Raw genomic sequence first — 13,427 nt, 5'->3', positions numbered from 1 at the left:
TTTTTTGAAGGGGTAACCAAGAAGGTAGATGAGGGCAGTGCAGTTGATGTTGTCTACATGGACTTTAGCAAGGCCTTTGACAAGGTACCGCATGGGAGGTTGTTGCATAAACAAGTAAAATAAGGGCCCATGGTATTCGAGGCAAGGTACTAACATGGATTGACGATTGGCTGTCAGACAGAAGGCAGAGAGTTGGGATAAAAGGTTCTTTCTCAGAATGGCAACCGGTGACAAGTGGTGTCCCGCAGGGTTCAGTGTTGGGGCCACAGCTGTTCTCTTTATATATTAACGATCTAGATGACGGGACTGGGAGCATTCTGGCCAAGTTTGCCGATGATACAAAGATAGGTGGAGGGGCAGGTAGTATTGAGGAGGTGGGGAGGCTGCAGAAAGATTTAGACAGTTTAGGAGAGTGGTCCAAGAAGCGGCTGATGAAATTCAACGTGGGCAAGTGCGAGGTCGTACACTTTGGAAAAAAGAATAGAGGCATGGACTATTTTCTAAACGGTGACAAAATTCATAATGCTAAAGTGCAAAGGGACTTGGGAGTCCTAGTCCAGGATTCTCTAAAGGTAAACTTGCAGGTTGAGTCCGTAATTAAGAAAGCAAATGTAATGTTGTCATTTATCTCAAGAGGCTTGGAATACAAAAGCAGGGATGTACTTCTGAGGCTTTATAAAGCACTGGTTAGGCCCCATTTGGAGTACTGTGAGCAATTTTGGGCCCCACACCTCAGGAAGGGCATACTGGCACTGGAGCGGGTCCAGCGGAGATTCACACGGATGATCCCAGGAATGGTAGGCCTGACATACGATGAACGTCTGAGGATCGTGGGATTATATTCATTGGAGTTTAGGAGGTTGAGGGGAGATCTGATAGAAACTTACAAGATAATGAACGGCTTAGATAAGATGGACGTAGGGAAGTTGTTTCCATTAACAGGGGAGACTAGGACGCGGGGGCACAGCCTTAGAATAAAAGGGAGTCACTTTAGAACAGAGATGAGGAGAAATTTCTTCAGCCAGAGAGTGGTGGGTCTGTGGAATTCATTGCCACAGAGGGCTGTGGAGGCCGAGACGTTGAGCGTCTTCAAGACAGAAATTGATAAATTCTTGATTTCTCGAGGAATTAAGGGCTATGGGGAGAGAGCGGGTAAATGGAGTTGAAATCAACCATGATTGAATGGTGGAGTGGACTCGATGGGCCGAATGGCCTTACTTCCGCTCCTATGTCTTATGGTCTTATGGTCTTATAAAGTTAAATCTCACAGGATCCAGGGTGAGGTATCTAAATGGGTACAAAATTGGCTTCTTGACAGAATGTGGAGATGCCAGCGTTGGACTGGGGTAAACACAGTAAGAATCAAGTGTTACTGTTCTTGACAGAAGCCCGAGGGTGGTTGCAGAGAGTTGTTTTCAAACTGGAGGCCTGTGACCAGCGGTGTGCCTCATGGTTCAGTGCTGGGCCCACTGTTATTTGTCATTTATATTAATGATTTGGATGAGAATATAGTGGGCATGGTTAGTAAGTTTGCAGATGACACCAAGATTGGTGGCATGGTGGACAGTGAGGAAGGTTATTTCCAATTGCAACGGGATCTTGATCAATTGGGCCACTGGGCTGACGAATGACAGATGGAGTTTAATTTAGACAAATGCGAGGTAATGCATTTTGGTAGATTGAACCAGGGCAGGACTTACTCAGTTAATGGTAGGGCGTTGGGGAGAGTTACAGAACAAAGAGATCTGGGGGTACATGTTCATAGCTCCTTGAAAGTGGAGTCACAGGTGGACAGAGTGGTGAAGAAGGCATTCAGCATGCTTGGTTTCATCGGTCAGAACATTGAATACAGGAGTTGGGACGTCTTGTTAAAGTTGTACAAGACATTGGTAAGGCCACACTTGGAATACTGTGTGCAATTCTGGTCACCCTATTATAGAAAGGATATTATTAAACTAGAAAGAGTGCAGAAAAGATTTACTAGGATGCTACTGGGACTTGATGGATTGAGTTATAAGGAGAGGCTGAATAGACTGGGACTTTTTCCTCTGGAGCGTAGGAGGCTGAGGGGTGATCTTATAGAGGTCTATAAAATAATGAGGGGCATTGAAACATAGTAACATGGAAAAACTACAGCACAAACAGGCCCTTCGGCCCACAAGTTGTGCCGAACACATCCCTACCTTCTAGACCTACCTATAACCCTCCATCCTATTAAGCTCCATGTACTCATCCAGGAGTCTCTTAAAAGACCCTATTGAGTTCGCCTCCACCACCACTGACGGCAGCCGATTCCACTTGCCCACCACCCTCTGTGTGAAAAACTTACCCCTAACATCTCCCCTGTACCTACCCCCCAGCACCTTAAACCTGTGTCCTCTCGTAGCAGACATTTCCACCCTGGGAAAGAGCCTCTGAGAGTCCACCCGATCTATGCCTCTCAACATCTTATACACCTCTATTAGGTCTCCTCTCATCCTTCATCTCTCCAAGGAGAAAAGACCGAGCTCCCTCAGCCTATCCTCATAAGGCATGCCACTCAATCCAGGCAACATCCTTGTAAATCTCCTCTGCACCCTTTCAATCATTTCCACATCCTTCCTGTAATGAGGCGACCAGAACTGAGCACAGTATTCCAAGTGGGGTCTGACGAGGGTCTTATATAGCTGCATCATTATCCCCGGACTCCTAAACTCAATCCCTCGATTGATAAAGGCCAGCACACTATACGCCTTCTTAACCACCTCCTCCACCTACGGGGCCGATTTTAGAGTCCTATGGACCCGGACCCCAAGGTCCTTCTGATCCTCTACCGTACTAAGAGTCTTTCCCTTTATATTGTACTCCTTCATCCCATTTGACCTACCAAAATGGATCACGACGCATTTATCTGGGTGGAAGTCCATCTGCCACTTCTCCGCCTAGTCTTGCATCCTATCTATGTCCCTCTGTAACTTCTGACATCCCTCCAGACTATCCACAACCCCACCAACCTTCGTGGTGGGCATAGACAAGGTAGATAGTCAATATCTTTTCCCAAAGGTAGGGGAGTCTAAAACTAGAGGGCACAGGCTTAAGGTGCGAGGGGAGAGATACAACAGTGTCCAGAGGGGCAATTTTTTCATGCAGAGGGTGGTGAGTGTCTGGAACAAGCTGCCAGAGGTAGTAGTAGAGGCGGGTACAATTTTATCTTTTAAAAAGTATTTAGATAGTTACATGGGTACGATGGGTATAGAGGGATATGGGGGGCCAAATGCGGGCAATTGGGATTCGTTTAGGGATTTAAAAAAAAAAGGGGCAGCATGGACAAGTTGGGCCAAAGTTGGGGCATGCTGTAAACTTCTATGACTCTATCTATGACTCTATCTAATCTCCCAGAATCCACACAATGCTGTGATCTGATCTCTCCCAGAATCCACACAGTGCTGTGATCTGATCTCTCCCATAATCCGCACAATGCTGTGATCTGATCATAATCCACACAATGCTGTGATCTGATCATAATCCACACAATGCTGTGATCTGATCATAATCCACACAATGCTGTGATCTGATCATAATCCACACAATGCTGTGATCTGATCTCTCCCATAATCCACACAATGCTGTGATCTGATCTCTCCCATAATCCACACAATGATGTGATCTGATCATAATCCACACAATGCTGTGATCTGATCATAATCCACACAATGCAGTGATCTGATCATAATCCACACAATGCTGTGATCTGATCATAATCCACACAATGCTGTGATCTGATCATAATCCACACAATGCTGTGATCTGATCATGATCCACACAATGCTGTGATCTGATCTCTCCCATAATCCACACAACGCTGTGATCTGATCGCTCCCATAATCCACACAATGCTGTGATCTGATCATAAGCCACACAATGCAGTGAATTGATCTCACCCATAATCAACACAATGCTGTGATCTGATCTCTCCCATAATCCACACAATGCTGTGATCTGATCTCTCCCATATTCCACACAATGCTGTGATCTGATCATAATCCACACAATGCTGTGATCTGATCGCTCCCATAATCCACACAATGATGTGATCTGATCATAATCCACACAATGCTGTGATCTGATCATAATCCACACAATGCTGTGATCTGATCTCTCCCATAATCCACACAATGCTGTGATCTGATCATAATCCACACAATGCAGTGAATTGATCTCTCCCATAATCCACACAATGCTGTGATCTGATCTCTCCCATAATCCACACAATGCAGTGAATTGATCTCTCCCATAATCAACACAATGCTGTGATCTGATCTCTCCCATAATCCACACAATGCTGTGATCTGATCATAATCCACACAATGCAGTGAATTGATCTCACCCATAATCCACACAATGCTGTGATCTGATCTCTCCCATAATCCACACAAGGCTGTGATCTGACCATAATCCACACAATGCTGTGATCTGATCGCTCCCATAATCCACACAATGATGTGATCTGATCATAATCCACACAATGCTGTGATCTGATCATAATCCACACAATGCAGTGAATTGATCTCTCCCATAATCCACACAATGCTGTGATCTGATCTCTCCCATAATCCACACAATGCTGTGATCTGATCATAATCCACACAATGCAGTGAATTGATCTCTCCCATAATCCACACAATGCTGTGATCTGATCTCTCCCATAATCCACACAATGCTGTGATCTGATCATAATCCACACAATGCAGTGAATTGATCTCTCCCATAATCAACACAATGCTGTGATCTGATCTCTCCCATAATCCACACAATGCTGTGATCTGATCTCTCCCATAATCCACACAATGCTGTGATCTGATCATGATCCACACAATGCTGTGATCTGATCATAATCCACACAATGCTGTGATCTGATCATAATCCACACAATGCAGTGAATTGATCTCACCCATAATCCACACAATGCTGTGATCTGATCTCTCCCATAATCCACACAACGCTGTGATCTGACCATAATCCACACAATGCTGTGATCTGATCGCTCCCATAATCCACACAATGCTGTGATCTGATCTCTCCCATAATCCACACAATGCAGTGAATTGATCTCTCCCATAATCAACACAATGCTGTGATCTGATCTCTCCCATAATCCACACAATGCTGTGATCTGATCATAATCCACACAATGCAGTGAATTGATCTCACCCATAATCCACACAATGCTGTGATCTGATCTCTCCCATAATCCACACAACGCTGTGATCTGACCATAATCCACACAATGCTGTGATCTGATCGCTCCCATAATCCACACAATGATGTGATCTGATCATGATCCACACAATGCTGTGATCTGATCATAATCCACACAATGCAGTGAATTGATCTCTCCCATAATCCACACAATGCTGTGATCTGATCTCTCCCATAATCCACACAATGCTGTGATCTGATCATAATCCACACAATGCAGTGAATTGATCTCTCCCATAATCCACACAATGCTGTGATCTGATCTCTCCCATAATCCACACAATGCTGTGATCTGATCATAATCCACACAATGCAGTGAATTGATCTCTCCCATAATCAACACAATGCTGTGATCTGATCTCTCCCATAATCCACACAATGCTGTGATCTGATCATGATCCACACAATGCTGTGATCTGATCATAATCCACACAATGCTGTGATCTGATCTCTCCCAAAATCCACACAATGCTGTGATTTGATCTCTCCCATAATCCACACAATGCTGTGATCTGATCATAATCCACACAATGCTGTGATCTGATCATAATCCACACAATGCTGTGATCTGATCATAATCCACACAATGCTGTGATCTGATCATAATCCACACAATGCTGTGATCTGATCATAATCCACACAATGCTGTGATTTGATCTCTCCCATAATCCACACAATGCTGTGATCTGATCATAATCCACACAATGCTGTGATTTGATCTCTCCCATAATCCACACAATGCTGTGATTTGATCTCTCCCATAATCCACACAATGCTGTGATCTGATCATAATCCACACAATGCTGTGATTTGATCTCTCCCATAATCCACACAATGCTGTGATTTGATCTCTCCCATAATCCACACAATGCTGTGATCTGATCATAATCCACACAATGCTGTGATTTGATCTCTCCCATAATCCACACAATGCTGAGATTTGATCTCTCCCATAATCCACACAATGCTGTGATCTGATCATAATCTACACAATGCTGTGATCTGATCATGATCCACACAATGCTGTGATCTGATCATAATCCACACAATGCTGTGATCTGATCTCTCCCATAATCCACACAATGCTGTGATCTGATCATAATCCACACAATGCAGTGAATTGATCTCTCCCATAATCCACACAATGCTGTGATTTGATCTCTCCCATAATCCACACAATGCTGTGATCTGATCATAATCCACACAATGCAGTGAATTGATCTCTCCCATAATCCACACAATGCTGTGATCTGATCTCTCCCATAATCCACACAATGCTGTGATCTGATCTCTCCCATAATCCACACAATGCTGTGATCTGATCATGATCCACACAATGCTGTGATCTGATCATAATCCACACAATGCTGTGATCTGATCATAATCCACACAATGCTGTGATCTGATCATAATCCACACAATGCTGTGATCTGATCATAATCCACACAATGCTGTGATCTGATCATAATCCACACAATGCTGTGATCTGATCTCTCCCATAATCCACACAATGCTGTGATCTGATCATAATCCACACAATGCTGTGATCTGATCATAATCCACACAATGCTGTGATCTGATCTCTCCCATAATCCACACAATGCTGTGATCTGATCTCTCCCATAATCCACACAATGCTGTGATCTGATCATAATCCACACAATGCAGTGAATTGATCTCTCCCATAATCCACACAATGCTGTGATCTGATCATAATCCACACAATGCTGTGATCTGATCATAATCCACACAATGCTGTGATCTGATCTCTCCCATAATCCACACAATGCTGTGATCTGATCATAATCCACACAATGCTGTGATCTGATCATAATCCACACAATGCTGTGATCTGATCATAATCCACACAATGCTGTGATCTGATCATAATCCACACAATGCTGTGATCTGATCATAATCCACACAATGCTGTGATCTGATCATAATCCACACAATGCTGTGATCTGATCATAATCCACACAATGCTGTGATCTGATCATAATCCACACAATGCTGTGATCTGATCTCTCCCATAATCCACACAATGCTGTGATCTGATCATAATCCACACAATGCTGTGATCTGATCATAATCCACACAATGCTGTGATCTGATCTCTCCCATAATCCACACAATGCTGTGATCTGATCTCTCCCATAATCCACACAATGCTGTGATCTGATCATAATCCACACAATGCAGTGAATTGATCTCTCCCATAATCCACACAATGCTGTGATCTGATCATAATCCACACAATGCTGTGATCTGATCATAATCCACACAATGCTGTGATCTGATCTCTCCCATAATCCACACAATGCTGTGATCTGATCATAATCCACACAATGCTGTGATCTGATCATAATCCACACAATGCTGTGATCTGATCATAATCCACACAATGCTGTGATCTGATCATAATCCACACAATGCTGTGATCTGATCATAATCCACACAATGCTGTGATCTGATCATAATCCACACAATGCTGTGATCTGATCATGATCCACACAATGCTGTGATCTGATCATAATCCACACAATGCTGTGATCTGATCATAATCCACACAATGATGTGATCTGATCATAATCCACACAATGCTGTGATCTGATCATAATCCACACAATGCTGTGATCTGATCATAATCCACACAATGCTGTGATTTGATCATAATCCACACAATGCTGTGATCTGATCATAATCCACACAATGCTGTGATCTGATCATAATCCACACAATGCTGTGATCTGATCATAATCCACACAATGCTGTGATCTGATCATAATCCACACAATGCTGAGATCTGATCTCTCCCATAATCCATAAAATGCTGTGATCTGATCTCTCCCATAATCCATAAAATGCTGTGATCTGATCTCTCCCATAATCCATAAAATGCTGTGATCTGATCCCTCCCATAATCCACACAATGCTGTGATCTGATCATAATCCATACAACCCTGTGATCTGATCGTAATCCACACAATTCTGTGATCTGATCATAATCCACACAATGCTGTGATCTGATCATAATCCACACAATGCTGTGATCTGATCTCTTCCATAATCCGCACAATGTGGTGATCTGATCATAATCCGCACATGTCATTGTACACATTGGTGCAAATGACGCAGATAGGAAGAGCAGGGGGATCCTACGAGCGCAATTCAGGGAGTTGGGAAATAGGCTAAAAAGTAGGGCCTCCAGGGTGGCAATCTCTGGGCTGCTCCGAATGCCTAGGGCCAGTGAGGCTAGCAATAGGGAGATAGTACAATTGAATGCTTGGCTAAAGGACTGGTCCAGGAGGGAGGGCTTCATATTCCTGGATCACTGGGAAGTTTTCAAGAGAGGAGGGCAACTATACAAGAAGGACAGGTCACAACTAAATTGGAAGGGCACGAATATCCTGGCTGGGAGTTTTGCTAGTGCAGTTCGGGTGGGTTTAAACTCATATGGCAGGGGGGTGGGGATCAAAAAATAATGTCTACAAGTGTAGAGGCTGGGGACGAGCTTGGGGCCAGGTCAAGGCTGGCAAAGAAGAAGAGCATTCTGGCGGAGGATGGCCTCACTGGGCCTGGAGGTCTGGAGTGCATCTACTTCAATGCAAGGAGCGTAACAGGTAAGACAGACAAACTTAGGGCCTTAATGCTTACGAGGAATTTGGATGTGGTTGCGGTGACAGAGACTTGGTTGAAAGAGGGACAGAACTGGCAACTGAATATTCTGGGATACAAGTGTTTTAGGCGAGACAGAGGAGGGGCCAAAAGAGGTGGGGGAGTAGCAGTATTAGTTAGAGAGCATATTACAGCGGTGCAGAGGGAGGACAATTCAGAGGGGTCGTGTAACGAGTCACTGTGGGTGGAGCTCACAAACAGGAAGGGCGCAGTCACTATGTTGGGGGAATACTACAGGACCCCCAACAGCCCAAGGGAAGTGGAAGAACGGATATGTCAGGAGATAATGGATAGATGCAGGAAAAATAGGGTTGTTGTAGTGGGAGACTTCAATTTCCGTGGTATAGACTGGAAATCGCGTAGGGCTGGGAGGCTGAATGGGGAGGAATTTGTAAAATGCGTACAGGAGGGTTCTTTGGAACAATTTGTAGATAGCCTGACTAGAGAGGGGGCTATACTGGACCTAGTACTGGGGAATGAGCCCGGTCAGGTCTTCAAAGTTTCGGTGGGGGAACATGTGGCAAATAGTGACCACAATTCTGTTAGCTTTAGGATAGTGATGGTAAAGGATGAGTGGTGTCCTAAGGGTAAGGTGTTGGATTGGGGGAAGGCTAACTTTCGTGGGATTAGGCAGAAATTGGCAGCTGTTGATTGGGAGAGGCTGTTTGAGGGTAAATCCACATCTGGCCTGTGGGAGTCTTTTAAGGAACAGTTGTTAGGGCTGCAGGACAGGCATGTGCCTGTAAAAAAGGATATGAGGGGTAGGATTCGAGAACTGTGGATAACCAGGGAAATTGAGGGATTGGTCAAAAAGAAAAGAGAGGCATACGTTAGGTCCAGGCAGCTAAAAACAGAGGGAGCTCTGGAGGAATACAAAGAAAGTAGGAAAGAACTGAAACGAGGAATTAGAAGGGCAAAAAGGGGTCACGAAATGTCCTTGGCAGACAGGATTAAGGAGAATCCCAAGGCATTTTATTCATACGTTAGGAACAAAAGGGTTGTCAGGGAAAAAATCGGACCTCTCAGGGACAAAAGTGGGGAATTATGCTTGGAACCCAAAGAAGTAGGGGAGATCCGAAATGAATACTTTGCGTTGGTATTCACAAAGGAGAGGGATGTGTCGACTGGGAGTGTCTCAGAGGGGAGTGTTGACCCGTTAGAGAAAATCTCCATTACAAGGGAGGAAGTGTTAGGTTTTTTAGGGAATATAGAGACTGACAAATCCCCAGGGCCTGATGGAATCTATCCAAGGCTGCTCAGGGAGACGAGAGATGAAATCGCTGGGCCTCTGACACAAATCTTTGTCTCGTCACTGGACACAGGTGAGGTCCCAGAGGATTGGAGTATAGCTAATGTGGTCCCGTTATTTAAGAAGGGTAGGAAGAATAACCCAGGAAATTATAGGCCGGTGAGCTTAACGTCCGTGGTAGGGAAGTTGTTGGAGAGGATTCTTAGAGATAGGATGTATGCGCATTTAGAAAGGAATAAACTCATTAACAATAGTCAGCATGGTTTTGTGAGAGGGAGGTCATGCGTCACTAACCTGGTGGAGTTTTTTGAAGAAGTGACTAGAATGGTTGACGAGGGAAGGGCCGTGGATGTCATCTATATGGACTTTAGTAAAGCGTTTGACAAATTCCCTCATGGTAGGTTGGTGCAAAAGGTTGGATCTCATGGGATAAAGGGGGAGGTGGCTAGATGGGTGGAGAACTGGCTTGGTCACAGAAGACAGAGGGTGGTAGTGGAAGGGTCTTTTTCCGGCTGGATACCTGTGACTAGTGGTGTTCCGCAGGGCTCTGCATTGGGATCTCTGCTGTTTGTGATTTATATAAACGATCTGGAAGAAGGTGTAACTAGAGTAATCAGTAAGTTTGCAGATGACATGAAAATGGCTGGACTTGCAGATAGTGAGGAACATTGTCAGAGGCTACAGAAGGATATAGATAGGCTGGAAATTTGGACAAAGAAATGGCAGATGGAGTTCAATCCAGATAAATGTGAAATGATGCATTTTGGTAGAACTAACGTACGGGGGAGCTATACGATAAATGGCAGAACCATAAAGGGTGTAGATACGCAGAGGGACCTGGGTGTGCAAGTCCACAGATCCTTGAAGGTGACATCACAGGTGGAGAAGGTAGTGAATAAGGCATATGGCATGCTTGCCTTTATAGGACGGGGCATAGAGTATAAAAGTTGGGGTCTGATGTTGCAGTTGTATAGAACGTTGGTTCGGCCGCATTTGGAATACTGCGCCCAGTTCTGGTCGCCACACTACCAGAAGGACGTGGAGGCTTTAGAGAGAGTACAGAGGAGGTTTACCAGGATGTTGCCTGGTATGGAAGGGCTTAGTTATGAGGAGAGATTGGGTAAACTGGGGTTGTTCTCACTGGAAAGACGGAGGATGAGGGGTGACCTAATAGAGGTGTATAAAATTATGAAAGGCATAGAATGGTGGGAAGCTTTTTCCCAGGTCGGTGGTGACGTCCACGAGGGGCCATAGGTTCAAGGTGAGGGGGGGGAGGTTTAACACGGATATCAGAAGAACGTATTTTACACAGAGGATGGTGGGGACCTGGAATGAGCTGCCGGGCAAGGTGGTGGAGGCGGACACACTGGGAACGTTTCAGACTTATCTAGATAGCCACATGAACGGAGTGGGAATGGAGGGATACAAAAGAATGGTCCAGTTTGGACCAGGGAGCGGCGCGGGCTTGGAGGGCCGAAAGGCCTGTTCCTGTGCTGTATTGTTCTTTGTTCTTTGTTCACACAATGCTGTGATCTAATCTCTCCCATAATCCACACAATGCTGTGATCTAATCTCTCCCATAATCCACACAATGCTGTGATCTGTGCTGTAGACTTGTATAATTCTATGGGTGGGATTTTCCAGCTCTGCTCACCCCAGGGCCAGAGATTCCTGCCCAAGGTCAAAGGACCTTTACGTGGTCCGTACCATGCCCGCTATGATTCTCTTGGTGGGTGGGACTAGCAAATTCCACCCTGTGGGTGGTATGTTTGGACCTTGCTCGGGTGAGGCTCATAAAGTCTCATCTGAGGCCAACGGAGAATTTCATTCTGCGAGGATCGGGGCGGGCGAGGCTGTAATATTCTGTCCTGTGGCTCTATGCTGCTTCTTTGTTGATATCAGGCTCTATATTGCTGTGCAGCATGGTTGTGAGTGGAATTTGTTAGCAACAATGGATAACCTGAAGATTAATTCATATTTGTTTAAGCGTATTTAGAAAGGTGAAACATGGTTCCAGTATCATTTAGAGTTTTTTTGTGAGCTTGGTACCAGGTGTCTGGAGACTCTGTTTGTATATACGCCTTTTCCTGAGACTTTACAACCCTTGAATTGAAGCGATGGGTTACAAAGGGGTTAGAAGTTTAGTAAATTTAGAAAAAAAGCACAAACTGTGCGGTGGGTTGGTGACAAAGGTCCAGGGACACAGAGACACAGGACAGAAGGGTATTTCAGTCACTGTGTCCACCAGAGAGTGAAGGCGGATGAGGAAAAAGCATCCAATGAATGCTTAGAAATCCATCAGAAGAAACCCATTTGCAACTGAAGAAAGAAGCCATGGTGTTGGGATAGTGGTAAATCTTCTCTGTGTTTCATGACTGTAAGGATGCTGCTGGCGTAAAAGGGGTTGTGTGAGTTTGAATCATTTCTGAGGTTTGTACTGAAATCCTTTCAACATTTTTTCTAGTGTATAAATTGCTATATTCTTTATGTTAAAAGTATACTGGCAGACCCTTGTGAATATGTTCAGTAACTGACCTCCACAGCTTCTAAATAAAACAAAGTTAGGCTATATCAAGCCTGGTTTCACTGTGGGATCTGACTTGCCCAGTATTAACATCAGTTGGGATCATAACAGATTACCTTGCAAAAGCAGTTGAGGAGGCGTTTGTCATAGTCATCTGTAACACGGCCTCCATATTGAACTTCTCCAAGCATATAGCGAATGGTTGTCCATGATACACCCTGAATAAAATCAAATACAAAAGAGGGAAATCTCAATCCAGTATTTTCATCAATAAATAAGTACCTTGATTTGGATAAGAGAAGAAGATTCGCTTATTGAGTAGTTGGGGTAATTTTATTTATTTATTTGTGGGGCATGGGCGTTGCTGGCTGGCCAGCATATATTGCCCATCTCTAGTTGTCCTTCAGAAGGTGTGGTGAGCTGCCTTCAGTAAGTTAGGGTGGTATAGATTGTATATCCAAACATGAGTACTTTAAAATAGTGATGAACATTCTTTCATTTTAATACATAATTTAAGATTACAGTTTAATGTCAAAACAGATGTACCCTTCACCTGGAATCATTGGTCATGAAATTCTGAGAGATTTATAATTTCTGCAAGTGTTTTCCAATTATCCCCTGCAGCTTTGGTGAAGGATAGTGAAAAAGCCAGAGGAATATTAAGTGGTTGGAAGAACCGCCACTCATTGAAGAATCATAGAATCCCTACAGTGCAGAAGGAGGCCATTCGGCCTATCG

At 44.3% G+C, this 13,427-nt stretch overlaps 1 protein-coding gene across 1 annotated transcript in view; it reads right to left on the bottom strand.

The window, feature by feature from the left end:
- Positions 1-13,427, bottom strand: part of LOC144493945 (dynein axonemal heavy chain 8-like) — a 1,745,965-nt gene that overhangs the window by 237,378 nt on the left and 1,495,160 nt on the right. Inside the window, exon 90 of the mRNA XM_078213522.1 lies at positions 12,806-12,907. Coding sequence (XP_078069648.1) covers positions 12,806-12,907 — 102 coding nt within the window. The remainder of the gene's footprint in view (positions 1-12,805; positions 12,908-13,427) is intronic.

Source organism: Mustelus asterias, chromosome 5 (assembly GCF_964213995.1).
Source record: "Mustelus asterias chromosome 5, sMusAst1.hap1.1, whole genome shotgun sequence".
NCBI classification, from domain to species: Eukaryota; Metazoa; Chordata; class Chondrichthyes; order Carcharhiniformes; family Triakidae; genus Mustelus; species Mustelus asterias.
Note: the sequence above shows the minus strand (reverse complement) of the source record. Positions and strands in the feature narration are given on the sequence as shown.